The 15,606-nt window shown below is 33.7% G+C and overlaps 1 protein-coding gene across 1 annotated transcript in view; it reads right to left on the bottom strand.

Moving 5' to 3' along the window:
- LOC138710883 (endoplasmic reticulum-Golgi intermediate compartment protein 3) overlaps window positions 1-15,606 on the bottom strand; it is a 36,980-nt gene that overhangs the window by 18,686 nt on the left and 2,688 nt on the right. Inside the window, exons 3-8 of the mRNA XM_069842066.1 lie at window positions 15,090-15,206; window positions 14,347-14,378; window positions 11,449-11,513; window positions 8,897-9,062; window positions 6,578-6,635; window positions 5,500-5,628 (exon numbers count right to left, since the gene is read on the bottom strand). Of these exons, the coding sequence (XP_069698167.1) occupies window positions 5,500-5,628; window positions 6,578-6,635; window positions 8,897-9,062; window positions 11,449-11,513; window positions 14,347-14,378; window positions 15,090-15,206 (567 nt within the window). The remainder of the gene's footprint in view (window positions 1-5,499; window positions 5,629-6,577; window positions 6,636-8,896; window positions 9,063-11,448; window positions 11,514-14,346; window positions 14,379-15,089; window positions 15,207-15,606) is intronic.

Below are 15,606 nucleotides of genomic sequence, written 5' to 3'. Positions count from 1 at the left end.
TAACACATTAAAGATTATCATTAAACATATATTAAAACCGCTTGTTTATGTATTCAATCTATGTCTCACCCAAGGAGTTTTCCCAGAATCTCTGAAAAATGCTGTAGTTGTACCGGTCCATAAGTCAGGGGAAAGAAAAAGTCTGAATAACTATAGACCTATATCCTTGCTCTCTAGCTTCTCAAAGATATTAGAAAAATGTTTAAAAAACAGATTAGTAAATTACTTAGAGAAAAATGAAATTCTCTCCAAACATCAGTATGGCTTCAGAAATAAATTATCTACGGATGACGCAATTATTGAAGTCACTGGTAAAATTATGCAGGAGTTGGATAACGGTTCTAAATGTTTAGGGATTTTCTTAGATTTAAGGAAAGCTTTTGACACGGTGAACCATCGTTTACTTCTGGACAAATTATTTGATATAGGAGTCAGGGGTATTGCGCATAAGTTATTTCAATCATACTTAAACAAAAGAACTCAGGTAACCAAAATTGATGATAATATCAGTGAAAATGTAAATATTGATATAGGTGTCCCTCAGGGAACAATTTTAGGTCCTATTCTATTTTTAATATATATTAATGATTTATTAAACATTGATTTGAAAGTACATAATGGCTCCTGTTATTCTTACGCTGATGATACGGTGGTGATTTTCAGTGGTTTAACTTGGGAGGACACTTATAAACATGCCAATGTAGGTATAAATTTTATCAAAAACTGGCTTGATGCAAATTTGCTATCTCTAAATATAACTAAAACTACTTTGGTGCCATTTTCTTTAACAGTCTCTGGATTGAACAAATTGAAATCACTTTCTCATTTAAAATTAATAATCCACAACTCATTTTGTAAACTCTCTACAACCTGTAAATGCCCTTGCCTGAAAGAATCTGTAGATGTGAAATACCTGGGAATTATTGTTGATCAGCACTTGAAATGGGATAGACAAATCACCTTTTTATGTAACAGAATACGTAAAACAATTTACAAATTTGTAAACCTTCGCCATTACTTGCCTACTCACGTATTACGTTTGGTTTATTTGGCTCTAGTTGAATCTGTTATCCAATATGGTATAATTGGATGGGGAGGCATTACAAAAACTGCTCTTTTTCCTCTAATTATGTTGCAAAAACGTATAATCAAAATTTGTTTGAAAAGGCGACTGGATTATCCAACAAATTTGATCCATTCTGAATTGAATGTTTTTAGAATTGACCAAATTTATGAATACTCTTTAATGAAATTCTATCATAAAAATAGAACGAAATTTGTAGCTCAGCCACATGCTCATAATACGAGACGAAATGAAATTCTTAAATTAGTTGAACCTAAATATTTCACATCTGCTGCTTTACTACACAGTACAAATTATGGTCCACGGCTATATAATTCGATAATAAAATTTCATCCAGAATTGACTACTTTAAGCAATGAAATTTTCAGATCCAGAATTAAAAAATTTATATGACAGACTTCCCTGTATATATATTATGTACCATGTATTGTAAAACAAGTTTATTTCTATCCTAAGTGTATTTTTCTATTTTATCTTGGTTACTATGTCAACATGACCTGCACTAATTATACTACTAATAATAATTTAATATTAATCCATCAATCTAAACATCGTCTCTTTTTTCACTCAGTTATTATTAGTATTATTATTTACTAATTTTATTACAATCTTTATGTGAGCTTTTTTCTTAAGTATTTTGTCTACAAAGTATGTGTATCTATGTAACGGAACTGTCCCCGAACACGAGCTTTGCTCTTTCGGGGTATTTTAATGTAACGTTTTTATGTATATGTTATTATTAAATAAATAAATAAATAAATAAAATAAATAAGTGAAAGACCAAGGCACCACTGAAAGAAAAACAGAAGAATTAGGACCTGACAGAGAAAGAAAACCATGACACAACAGAGACGAAAAAGATGAGGACACACTGAGGAACAATATAATAGATACAATTATGAAGACTGTGGAAGATGAGCTATCACTATAATTAGAGGAGGATCCTTATGTGGCTAATTCCCAAAATGCATTGCGCCTGTACCTCGACCAGAATCGTCGTTGGAATTGAGCCATCTTCAATATTCCAGATTCGAAGAATTTTAAACCATGCTGTTAGTAAAATCATAAATATCTCTCTCTCTCTCTCTCTCTCTCTCTCTGGCCTTCCACCTTAATAACGAGTATAATCAGGAATAGAAATTACAATGTAATGTAACATAAGAATCTCAATATTTAAATATATATATATATATATATATATATATATATATATATATAGTCCAAATATATTTGAGCCATTGAAAGCAGAAGTGATGCAAGTCATTTCTTTAGTAGTCTGTGTGAACATGTTAAAAGACACCAGTATTGTCCTCTTCATATTCCAATACAGTCCTCTCTGTAGTTTGAAAACTAAAAAAAGTTTCATATCCATTGTTCAAGAATTAAAACAGAAAATCAATATCCCGAATTTAAAAGAAAACTTACAAATTAAACCAAACCCTTTAACTCTATTAAATATAGAATATAATCTAAATTTAACAGAAGAAATACTGAAATCAGAAGTAAACACTGAAATATTGAAACAATCGTCTTTAGAGACAATTAATATTAGGTACCCTCCACAAAACTGGCTTCATTTATACACCGACGGATCCTTGATCTCCAGAGAACAAGGTGCCGGTGCAGGTGTTACGTGCTGTCTCTTCTCACTTTATAGATCACTTGGATATGGAACAAGTTTTGATAGTGAAATCATTGCAATAAGTGAATGTCTCAGGAATCTTCTATGCCACATCAATAAATTTAGGAATGCAGTTATATTGTCAGACTCCAAAGCAGCTATTCTATCAATCGTCTCTAAACACACCCCTTCATCTCAAACAGCAGAAATAACTAAAATGCTCTCTCAATTAATATCACTCAATAAAAGAATTGTATTCCAATGGATACCATCCCATTGTGGAATCCTGGGAAACGAGAATGCGAATGCTTTAGCAAAGAAGGGCAGCACTGCTACTTACAGACCTGTTACTAAATCTATGTATTATTCTGTGAAAAGATTTATTAAATCTACATACTTAGACTTCAACAAACAAAATTTGATAACTCGATCCCAAGGGAAAAAATGGAACTCTGCATCAAAATCCACAGTTAATTCCCGATTTACCACGAAAATCGTCTGTAGCTGCATTTAGATTGGCAACAGACCATGATTGTTTGGCTAAACACCTGCATAGAATTGGAATATATCAGTCCCCTAACTGCCCATTGTGCAACTCAAACCAAGAAATGGATTCGGAACACCTCAAAATCTGTGCTTCATTGGTTGGTCATGATAATATCTTTGAAAAATATTGGAGTGCAAGAGGTCAAATGACTTTATTGTCAAACGCCTGGCATTAGAAAACAACAACAACATATTCCGATGTCTGGGATTCCATTTTAGACATTTCAAAATTATGTGTTTATGCAGAAACAACTGCATTATTGGTTAGAACACTCGCAATATGAACTCATACTACACAATATGAGCAGTATTTTTCATTACTCATAGCAGACAGAAAACTATAACCTGATATGATAATCCCAACATGTGATTTTTGGTGGGGGAGGTCACGAATGCTGAAATGTTATTTACATAATTTCTTTTAGAGCATAGTACATCTCATTACAGTAGAACATCTTATTAAAGAATCTCTGAGGGATTACTTTTCTTCTCCTTAAATAGGAGTCAACATAAAATGGGAAAGAAAGGCTAAAGTAACTAGTACTAACATATGTATTATATACCAAACATTAGGTAATCATTTAATTAAACCTACAATTATTATTACTTACAATGAAGTTCGTTATAATATTTTCTAACTCTTCAAATGGTGAGGCACAAATGTTTTCCGTTCGGTTGAACCCGAACCACACTGAAACTAGGCAGTGGAAATTCCTTTTTTCTTTTTCATTATTCCCCTTAATGAAATAATTGCCAAACCATGCTTTTCTGCCATGTGTGATAGTGTTATTTGAGAATTAACCCCTCAACATCCCTTATTATTTTCACTTTCAGTCCGATAATTAATTAATTTCTTCCATTTAGTCGCCATTATAATTATGCATAAACACCATAAACTAACAAAAAACTTGGAAACAGGATCCACACAACTCTCCAGAACAAAGCAAGCAAAGCAACCACTCTGTGAAAGCAACGCTAAGGAAGACCATAAAGAATGATAAAGAATAAAGCCGCTGTGCCACTGCATTATTATCGATTGAGATGTATTATTGAATATGCTGGTACTATTTTGGACTTCATTATCACAAAATCCACTTGAAAAGTATTCCTTAAAAGCGGGATTTTCCTTAAATCGGGTTTTCTTAAAAGCGAGAATTAATTACCTTATTCTTATGATAATGTGGCTGGTACTTAACAGATTATTTAAAAACAATGGGAACATTAAAACGGGATTTCACTGTATCTGTTTCTGACCATGCAGGAAATTTATTCAGAGCAATGTTTTCTGATTCTATAATAGCACAGAAGTATGGTTGTGCAAATACAAAAACTTCTGTACTAGTTCAGTATATTGCAGGTGATACAAACAAAGAAACAGTTGAACTTTAGCGAGAAAAAACCATTTTCCTTGGTTTCTGATGGCAGTACTGATACAAATTGAGTAAAACTTTATCTACCATTGTAGTTATTTTTTTTTAAGTAAGGTCAAATATCCACTCTTCTCAACAGTGCTTTAGTCCACAGTGAATTGAAAAAGCATCAGCCAGAAACTGTCCTATATGGATTCTGCTGTACATTTCACTGAGACACATATTAATTAATCGAACTTGTTTCTTGGGCACACCAATTCAGTAAGAATATTATATAAAACTTCTCTCTTAACCGAGTCATATGCCTTTTTGAAATCTATGAATAACTGATGTACTGGATCTTGTTTTAGATGTTAAAAAATTTTCATATCAAAATTTTTCATAATTTCATTTAATCTGCATGCTGCCTTCTGTAAATCATCTTCTGATTCGGCCAAAATAAGATCATCTGCATATAATTGTATAGAAACAATTTTGGAAGTTGATATTGTACTTCCAATATTTTTTGTCTGCTTTTTCCATAATTTAATTATTTTATCAATATTGATATTAAATAATAGAGGTGAGAGGCTATGTTCACTTGTTTGTATATAAATAGAGTCACATTTCAGAGAATTATCATGGTAAGACGAATTCGATAAAATTTACTGTCCTCACTTTACAACGAAGTAGTAAGTGCATTACACTTGATGCACTTTAATTAGGTTTATGCTGCTGATAGTGGAATAAGTAGAGAGTTCCAAAACATTGAATCCATTCCTTACATTACATTTGAAATATCCCAAGCTACCCACAACCATATCACAATGAAAATCCTCATCATATTGATGACTACCTATACGTATAAGTATTATTAAATAAACGCAGTAATAGCTTACCTTCATGTGTGATAACTTCTGTTCCATCTATGGGATTTGTTTTTCCAGGAATATTTTTTCCAAATGAGAGATGTCTGATACGATGTGAGGTATTGAAATTTGTTGAGGAAAATGGTTGGACATCATGCACTAGAAAATTAAGAAATAAATAGTGCTTCAAGTTTTAAGCATACTACGTTATAGAAAATTCATATATACATTCACAATGAAAAAATTCATATTGAAATAAGTAATAGATTACTGGTAATGAAAAGTTAAAATTTCTACATGGTCAGACATTTAAAATGCAATTAACAAATATACTACAAACTTGTCCCAACAAACATTTCTGAAACTTGGACATGGACTACACAAAGTGAGATATAAATAGATTCAGGAAAAATTAAATTCATGTGACATATATTAGAAAAAACAAGAATAAACTGAGAAAAATATTAAACAATATGAGAAAGTTTTTGTATAGAAAGCTTGCAAGAAAATTTAGAACAGATTAAAATGGTTTAGAATGTTGTTAAAAAATAATGAATGTAGAAAGAACACCAAGAAAAAGCTGAATATTAAATTTAAAAAGAAACAACTCATTAACAGATCTGTAGCCTGTTTCATAAAACTTTACCGCAGTAAATATTGCTGCTCTGTCTGTTTCATAAAACTACTGCGGTAATAAAAAATCTACTCTAGTAAACTGATTGTTTCATAATAATACTGTCCTCAGAATTAGTGCAGTAATTAAACAACAAGTGACTATTGTTTCCACCACTGCGGAGTAATGGTTAGCCTGCCTGTCCGTGAAATGAGTGGGTCCAGGTTCGAATCCTGGTTGGGACAAGTTAGCTGGTTGAGGTTTTTTCTGGGGTTTTCCTTCAGGGAGTCCATAGACTTTTACTTCCTCAGATTTACATACGTCACGTAACAAATCTGTACTCACAAGACTGCTACTACTTACAATTACAAAGCAAAATTCTATGGCATTATTTCACTTATAAATGGAAAATATACTTCAGAACACTGTAGAAATTTAAATCACAGTAAATTCTGTATAATAATCACACACATGCAAATTATAAGAGAAACTTACCATGAACATGATTTATGGAGAAACTTTGACCAGGAGCAATGTGAAAACTTCCACCAACCTACAAATTAAAATAAATCTTTGCTGAAACGTTACTAGTAAGAGAAAAAAATAGTTTGATTTCTTACTGTAAAATTATCATAGAATCTTTGATACCGAAAATCTGAAATACACTGTCATACCATATTTGCTCGTGTATTTTGCACACCCGAATTTTTTAACGATTACTTTGGATTTTGTTTTTACTCCATGTATTTTATGCACCAACATTAAATACAGTATGATTTTTGCTTTCCGTTCATCACGATTATTACACCACAGACAAGTAGGATTATCAGAAATGTGAAATCGCTGTAGGTACAATTGAGTGACAATATGACCTGTTCTGGCTCTTGTTAAAAATGTTTGAACATGTACCCTCTCGTGGGTACTCATCTTGTCGTGGGGAGGGGGCTTAAACTTGTTGTTTAAGCTAACAAGTAACAAAGAGGTACCCACATAAGCTGCATTAACACCAACGCAGTCCCACTATATTTTTCACTGCTTATGATTCACATACAATCATTATGATTACAGTAGATTTAATTATCGCTAAATTAAGATTATGAAAACGTTTGTTATTACAAAACTGAAATAAATTAACAGAACTTCCACGTATTTTATCCACCCAACTTTTACAGTGGCCAAAATGGGTAAAAATGAGTGCAAATTACATGAGAAAATACGATATTATGAATGAAAATAAAGAGTGTCATATAAAACTCCACACATTTTCAAACATATTTCAACTCTAAATGCAAATGCTATTTGAAAGAATTTGTATCAAATATATTTTACCGATGATACGCTAAACACACTAGAATGAGAGGTTTACAATCTACAATACGTGGTACAGTCATTAAGTTCTAATACTGAACGCATAGTGGCGTTGTGGTGCACTATAGCGCATAGGTGGCACCATGGTATGATACCTTGTCAGTTAGTCTCTCGACCCAACAAGAGACAGTTGAGTGCATGCATTGTAAGCAGAACTACGGTCTTTGTTGTGATGGTGATTTCAATGCGCACGTCAGAACCCGAGATGTCACAGTTTGAGCAACGGGCAAACATCAAGTTCTGCCAGAAATTAAGCAAAACTGCTGCCGAAACGTTTCAAATGATGCAGCAAGTTTATGGTGAGGACGCAGTGAGTCGCAGTGTTGTGTTTAGGTGGCACCGACGTTTTTTGCAAGGAAGAGACAGTTTGGAAGATGATGTGCGTACTGGTCGGCCACAAACAATACGAACTGGACGCAAGATCCAAGAAGTTGCAACGTTGGTGTGTGCTAACCGCTCCTAATCGGTAGACGATATCGCAGCAACAGTAGGGGTCAGCCATGGTACTTGCTACAAAATTCTGTCTGATGACCTGAACATGTCTCGTGTTACCCAGCACAGTGTGCCATGAATCCTGTCGCAAGTCCAACGTGATGATAGCATGACGATTTGTGGTGACCTCATCAGTAGTGCTGACGATGATCCGACGTTTCTCAACCGGATAATAACTGGAGACGAAAGTTGGTGTTTCCTTTACGATCCGGAACTGAAACGACAATCCGCTACCTGGAAAACGCCGTTATCACCACGACAGAAAAAGCCGCGACAAGACAGGTCAAAAGGCTAGGTAATGCTTGAACTGTTTTTCGATTCAAATGGAATTGTTCACATGGAATTCATCCCAGAAGGTGCAACTGTGAACAAAATCCGCTACAAAGAGATCCTTGGCCGTTTACGAGATTCAATTCGCCGTAAGCGACCTGAGCTATGGCGTACAAAGAATTGGCTGTTGCTACATGACAACGCCCCTGCACATTGCTCTGTCCTTGTCCAAGAAGAACTTGCAAGACAACAGGTGACAGTTCTTCCACATCCTCCGTACTCACCTGATCTCGCACCATGCGATTTTTTTCTCTTTCCTCTCGTGAAAGCAACCCTACGTGGGCGTAGATTTCATTCTTCCGAAGAGGTCATGACAGCCACAAGAGAAGCCATGCGGGACCTTCCTGCCAACATCTTTCAACGGTGCTTCCAGCAGCTATACCAACGTTGGCAAACATGCATAATGGCCAACGGAGACTATTTTGAGGGAGGATGTGGTTCTGTTTAAATGTACGCTGTGTTATGCGGCATCTTGTGATACATTCAGATTCTTGTGGGAGCCTACCCTCCAGGCGTCATGTCTTAGAACTTCATGACTGTACCACGTACTTGGAAATCTAATATATAGGCCAAAGTTCATAATAACAAATCATGAATAACTTTTACTATGCAATTAATATTTACCCTGTTTACTTCCATATAGCCATATATTTGACAAGCTTCTGAAAACGCATTCTTCAACTTCTCTGAGTAGTGTTCAGACTGACACTGAACAATTGTATCGAGATCAGGAAAAGCCCATTTCTTTCTCCTGTAGGCTTCTTTTACTGCTTCACATGTATCACAACATCTAAAAGGTAAGAATTATTATGAACATACAAGCAAACCTTTAACACACATTTACTTTTCAATGCAGCATGCAGACCAAATGAGGAAAAGGAAATTTAGAAATCTGAACTGTTACAGAAATTAGATATTTCAGTAAAAATGCAAGAAGACAGACGTACATTGAAGATTTTGTAAATTTGTTATATAAACAACTTTCTCTCTCTGTTTTATTTACTAGGTTATTTAACGACGCTGTATCAACTACTGGGTTATTTAGCATTGATAGAATTGAAGATAACGAGATGGTATTTGGCGAGATGAGACTAAGGATTCGTCAGAGAATACCTGATATTTGCCTTACGGTGGGGGGAAAAACTCGGGAAAAAACCCAACTAGTTAATCAGCCACAGTGGGAATCGAACCCATGCCCAACCGCAACTCTGGATCAACAGGCAAATGTGCTACTGCCTGAGCTATGCTGATGGCCAACAACTTTCCTGTGTTAATTGAAACTATGACGATAATTTACCTTAGGCCTAGTTAATAACTAGCTTCAACTTGATGTCTGAAGATGGTCAACATCAAGCTAAAACTAGTCAGTCATAACTAGGGACCGGATTTTTATGTAATATCAAGATGTGAAATATGTACATATTTATGTAAGAAAAATAAGCTGAATATGTACCAAAATATGTAAAATCATGAAAATATTTAATATCAATATCTGGCTGGTATAAGATAGGTAAGACTTTCCATTTGTGATTTCATAGAGCACCCGACTTTTTTACCGCACACTTGACACATTACTATTTTTCCATCTGTAGTGAAAGCTTCGTCCATCACAATCAATGTTTTTATTTTTGTCGTTAGGGTTGAAGATACAGGGGCCATTTTAGCTAGTTAAAAGCAGCAGATAAACTCACTTGCACTTTATACTGTAAGTACTGAAACTAGAGAACTCAGTGAAATGAATGACACAACAGAACTGCAAGCACTGTTTCGCTTTACTGAATTAGGAGAAAATAAGAGGAGATGTGGGACACATGCATTTCAGCTGCTCCGTGTAAGAAACAAAGTACCTACTGAAATCTCAAACTATAGGCATTTACAAACTGTTGTTTGAAAAGTGACATTCCTGTCTCATTCAGAAGGGTAGGATTATTCCAACCTCAAGGTTCTAATTGCTCGGAAAATCCCATTTCCGTATAGGTCTACTAAATTTAAGGTAAAGAGGTCAAGCAATAACCTGAAAAGGTATTTATTTTAATCTTTCAACATCTTTCCAGTTTGTTCCTTTATTCCAGCTTCTTTTCAAAAGTCGGCTACTTTATTGCTGCTCATGTCAGACTTGACACGGGTTTTCCCTGGAAGGATTAGGAAGAAAGTGGGTAAGGTTACAAATTGCATGGGAACGGCTTGTTAAGATGTGTGCAGAACAATTATGGTACAAGACGAATCATGTCATTCTCATCCCACTCCACCGCATGAAGGCTACACTACTTTCTGAGTGATTTTTACAATACAAGGTAGATGTATGAGAAAGGTTGCCTTTTGTTCACTCATATTTACAGTGGGCGGTATGGGGAGAGTGGCTCTGTTACTTCCTGGAACTAAGGACGTTATGTTTCGTCCCGAAATATATCCTTTCTTGGGTAGGTAAAAAGGCTTTTCAAAATCTATTTCAAATTGTAAACTTCCCCAGCAGAAGTTTTCTTTTTCTCCTTTTAGAGAAGTAAAAATGATTAAAACCTCTAAATATGTAGATTTATGTAATACCAAGCCATAATATGTAATGTGGTAAATATGTAAAAATATGTAGTATCAAACTGTAATATATTAATGGCAAGATTCGCAAAGATTTGTTATTCATATACAGTTAGGTTGAAAGGAATATAATATGTAATTACATAAAAATCCGGTCCCTAGTCATAACTAAGGTAAATTACCAACATAGTTTGAAGTATCAATTAATAGAGGAAAGTTGTTTATATAATAAATCTAGGTACCAAATCTTTACTGATAAAAGTGTTTAATCAAGATGTATATTCAAGACGTACAGTGATTAATACAGGTAATGCAATTTTAATTTGCATTATGTTTAATACAACCTATTGATCTTTCATTATTTTTTTGTCTGTAGACAGAAAAGTTAATATAAAATGAAGTCCTGTGATAATTTATAATTCTGTGCTGACAATATTTTTAATTGTAGGCAACTCAGAAGCAACAAAATAATTATGCTATTGCTGGAATGAGAACAGCAAAGCAAACTAATGTAGTTTGACAAAACCTGTTCCATATCCTCCAAGTTCACCAAAAATATCATACAACTTGCCAGGAATTGAATTTTGGTTACTTTTGCAAAATACTTAGTCTCATGAACTTTAATGCTTAGTACATGCACTTACGGATAATCTGGAGTTTCTGCACCATAACAACTTCCGCATTTCTTTTCTTCAGTTGCATTCATCTCCTAAAAAGATAATACATTACTATTGAGTATTATTTCTAAAAACAACATTACTTTACTTACTTACTTATAGACTTTTAGAGAATCTGGAGGTTCATTGCCGCCCTCACATAAGCCCGCCATTGGTCCCTATCCTGAGCAAGATTAATCCAGTCTCTACCATCATATCGCACCTCCTCAAATCCATCTACGTCTCGACCTTCCCAAAGGTCTTTTTCCCTCCAGTCTCTCAACTAACACTCTATATGCATTTCTGGTTTCTCCCATACATGCTACATGCCCTGCTCATCTGAAACGTCTGGATTTAATGTTCCTAATTATGTCAGGTGAAGAATACAATGCGTGCAGTTCTGCGTTGTGTAACTTTCTGCATTCTTCTATAACTTCATCACTCTTAGCTCCAAATATTTTCTGAAATTCATAACCATAACACTAAAGCTGCCAACAACTTGCATATAAATTCTCATACTATTACCAAAAGTCTTAACAGTGCTTACATACAGGTATCTTATTATATAAAAAGATACCCGAAGATATTAAGCATTTAAATTATGAAGGTTTCAAAACCAGGGTAAAAACTATTTTGTTTCAGTCCATGTCGTTCAAAATGACTGTTTTCTTACATTAAAGCTATAAAGTAGAATACCAACCTTCATTACTGTTGCGCATAATTTTTTCTCCAAACAATATTAATAATAAATGTACAGAATAACTAAGATGAAGTTTCTTGGTTCTTAAAGATTCAATCGCTCTCCTAAAAAATCACTTCAGATGATAAACTTGTTTAATGTAATCTCATTATGTAGGCCTATCTTGTTTTTACCTAATCTATGTTAGTCTATTTATTTTAATGTCTTATGTATCTTGTTATTTATTGTGTCTTTTGGTAGTTTTACTATTCTTTGAAAAACTTAAGGGTGTTAAAATTAAACTCATACTAGAAATCTTATTTTGCGTGTGTGTTTGTACCTAATGACGAACCTATAATCTGTAATAGATTTTACGGGGAATAAATAAATGCAATACAATACAGTAAAAAGCATCTTATTCTCAAACACCCTTAACCTCTGTTCCCCTCTCAAAGTGAGAGTCCAAGTTTCACAATACAGAACAACCGATAATATACATTACTTTCTTACTACATAAAAAAAATTCGAAATACTTTTCATCAACAGAAATAAACGCAATAAAATCTACTTAACATGTTACTCTTGCTATAACGTAATTATAGTCGAGCTTTTGGACAAAAGGAAGTAGAGGCTAAACACCAAAATTAGGATTTTCAGGTTATGGTTGATTAATATATAGTATGTTATGCTTGTTTCGATGTTGGTACTCCCGAATTGCAGGATGGATACGTAGTTGCTATATATTTCGATATTCAAAGAATGTAAGTCATAAAGCTGTATGCAAAGTGGAACATTCATCTCATTATATCATAAAATGGAGATTTTAGACTTACTTTCTTTTGGATCCTGAGGTAAAAGCTTCGATTATCGTCGTTAATTTGTTCCACAAAACTCTCATGGTTCTCGAAACATATTGCAATAAATTGTTTGTGAATCATACCAATTTTTCTGTTTTCCACTTTAGCAAAGGGATCTATGAGTCTTTGTAGAAGGAAGAGTTTTCATTAATTCACTAAGGAGTTCCTTGTGGATGGCAGTTAAAGTTAGCAATGTCATCCTGCTAATGCATAAACTATTCCTAAGTTTATTTTTAATCTTCTTTAAACAGGAACAACTTCCTTCTGCAGAACAACTAGTAGATAGAATTATAAGAATTAAGCTTAGTACTTTGTAAAATTCTGCAAACACCTCATCCGTACTGCTTTTTGTGGGAGATTTCACTAAAGTTTCAATGTTCATATTTCTATATGTTTCGTCTTTAAATATCAAATCAAGTTCACTGTTTAGTCTTAGTGTTTCAGGAAAATACTTCGAAAAGCATAATTTTAAATTATCCAAAGCAATTACTGGGAAATATATTTAAATATGAGGAAAATTTTGATGTATCAGCAAGCTTTAAAAACGTGAGTTTCTTATCATCATTAAAGTACTTAATATCCAGAATCACATTATCTAGTATTTCATAAAACAGTAGTTTTAAGTGTTGATAGTATTCTTCTTCATTGATAGGAGTTCCTACTTTTAACAAACTTGCTTCAATAATTCTTTTGAATATGTCATCATTCCATTTGTTAGTTTGTATCCTGCCCGTATTTTAATCATAATTACGCAAAAGCTAATGTCCAATGACTTTTTCTGTAATACATTAAACAATGTGTATGTCAACTCGAATATTTCTTTGAATACAAGGGCCAAGAAAGTGAACTCAACATCATTAATATATTAATAATCTTTCAGCCTGACAAATAGGCTTGACAATAGGCTAAACTTTATGTTTTTGTATGTTATAGTTAGACAAGTGACACCAAGCCATAGAAACTTAATACATAAATTCAATACAAAGTATGAAAGAAATTGTAGATCTTCATACAATTTGTAGAATTTTCTTTTCAGTAATTTTGAACTGAAAATGGGATGTACTCAATACTGTCCTTTTTCTTTCTCCTTTGAGACCGAATACAAACTGCACCTACTTCTACAAAGACTATTTTGCAAAAGAAATATCTTAATACTATCGCCGGTATGCGCAAATGTTGGGACAAAACTATTTTGCCCTTGTGCTGTCTTGCATTGCAGAAGATAAGGGCAAAACAGATACAAAACAGTTTTGCACTCAGTGTGCACTAGCCTAGCAAGGGTGCGTATTTCTCAAGTCACAAAATCTCCATCCTACAAGTTTCTCAAATGCTAATAAATAAGCTACTTACTTTCGTTAATTCTGTTCCTCCAGCGCCAATATCTGAAATTGGGAAATTATAATTTATTAAAACAGGTAAAAAACTTTTCATTCAAAAAACAATTTAAAAAGCTACAATACATATATGGTGTAAATTATTAGATTTAATATCTATTAGCTGTAAGCAAAGTTTATAACACTTTCAATATAAAATGTGATACAACTTTAAAATTTTAAAGTGTTTAATATATGTTAAAAATATACCGAACAGCGGCAGAAATGAGATTTATGCATCATACAGTGGGATACACGAGAATGCATCACATTAGAAATTTTGACATTATGAAAGAACTGCAGATTGAACCGATTACGGAATACCTACAGAAATACAGACAAAACTGGAGATCACATGTCATCAGAATGCCTCGTTCTAGAATTCAACGCCAAATTTTAAATTACCATCCTGTGGGCAAGAGATCCTCGACCAGACTATTCAAGCATTGGCAAGAGATTGTAATGGGCCACTAGGCCCAATACATGCAAGGATGTTGATGATGATGATGATGATGAAAAATATACCGTAGTAATATATTTCAAATTCACCATCAGCCATTTCAAAGTGGTATTCTTCATTGTCAGCATTTTATACCACTTCGAAATGGTAGCATAGTATATTTAAGATAAATTACATTTTTTAATATATTTTAATACTTTGAGGACTTAAAAGTTCCCCCACATAATGAATGTGGGGCCTTGGCTAATCATGACAATTACCTTCTTTCTGAGGATCTTCAATTGGTTTTCCATCCAAATCTAGTCTGCGTTTATAAATATTATGTTCTATTTGTAAGTGTTGTTCTCCTGAACTGTCCATTGCATCCAACACCAAAACTGTAACACAAGAATATGATTCGTAGTTTTGTAATTAATATATGAGCACTTATAACGATTCTGCCATTGTTTTAAAACAATGTGAAATACATTTTTACTTTCTCAACAGACGAAATACAAATATAAAGTGACATGATGTTGCAAAAATCAATTTCGAGATATTTAAAGTAAAAATTGTTTTTAGTGTCTCTCATACCGACAAAGTGGTTTTTGACATGACATCTGTTTGTGTACAATGATTTATCCTAAACCACTGCATGAATTTTGTTCACATTCAGTATGTACACTCTTACTTACTTACTTACAAACGACTTTCCCTATCCTGAGCAAGATTAATCCACTGCCTACCATCATATTCCACCTTCCTCAAATCCATTTTAATATTATCCTCCCATCTAAG

This window comes from Periplaneta americana, chromosome 12, assembly GCF_040183065.1.
Source record: "Periplaneta americana isolate PAMFEO1 chromosome 12, P.americana_PAMFEO1_priV1, whole genome shotgun sequence".
Lineage (NCBI taxonomy): Eukaryota > Metazoa > Arthropoda > Insecta > Blattodea > Blattidae > Periplaneta > Periplaneta americana.
Note: the sequence above shows the minus strand (reverse complement) of the source record. Positions and strands in the feature narration are given on the sequence as shown.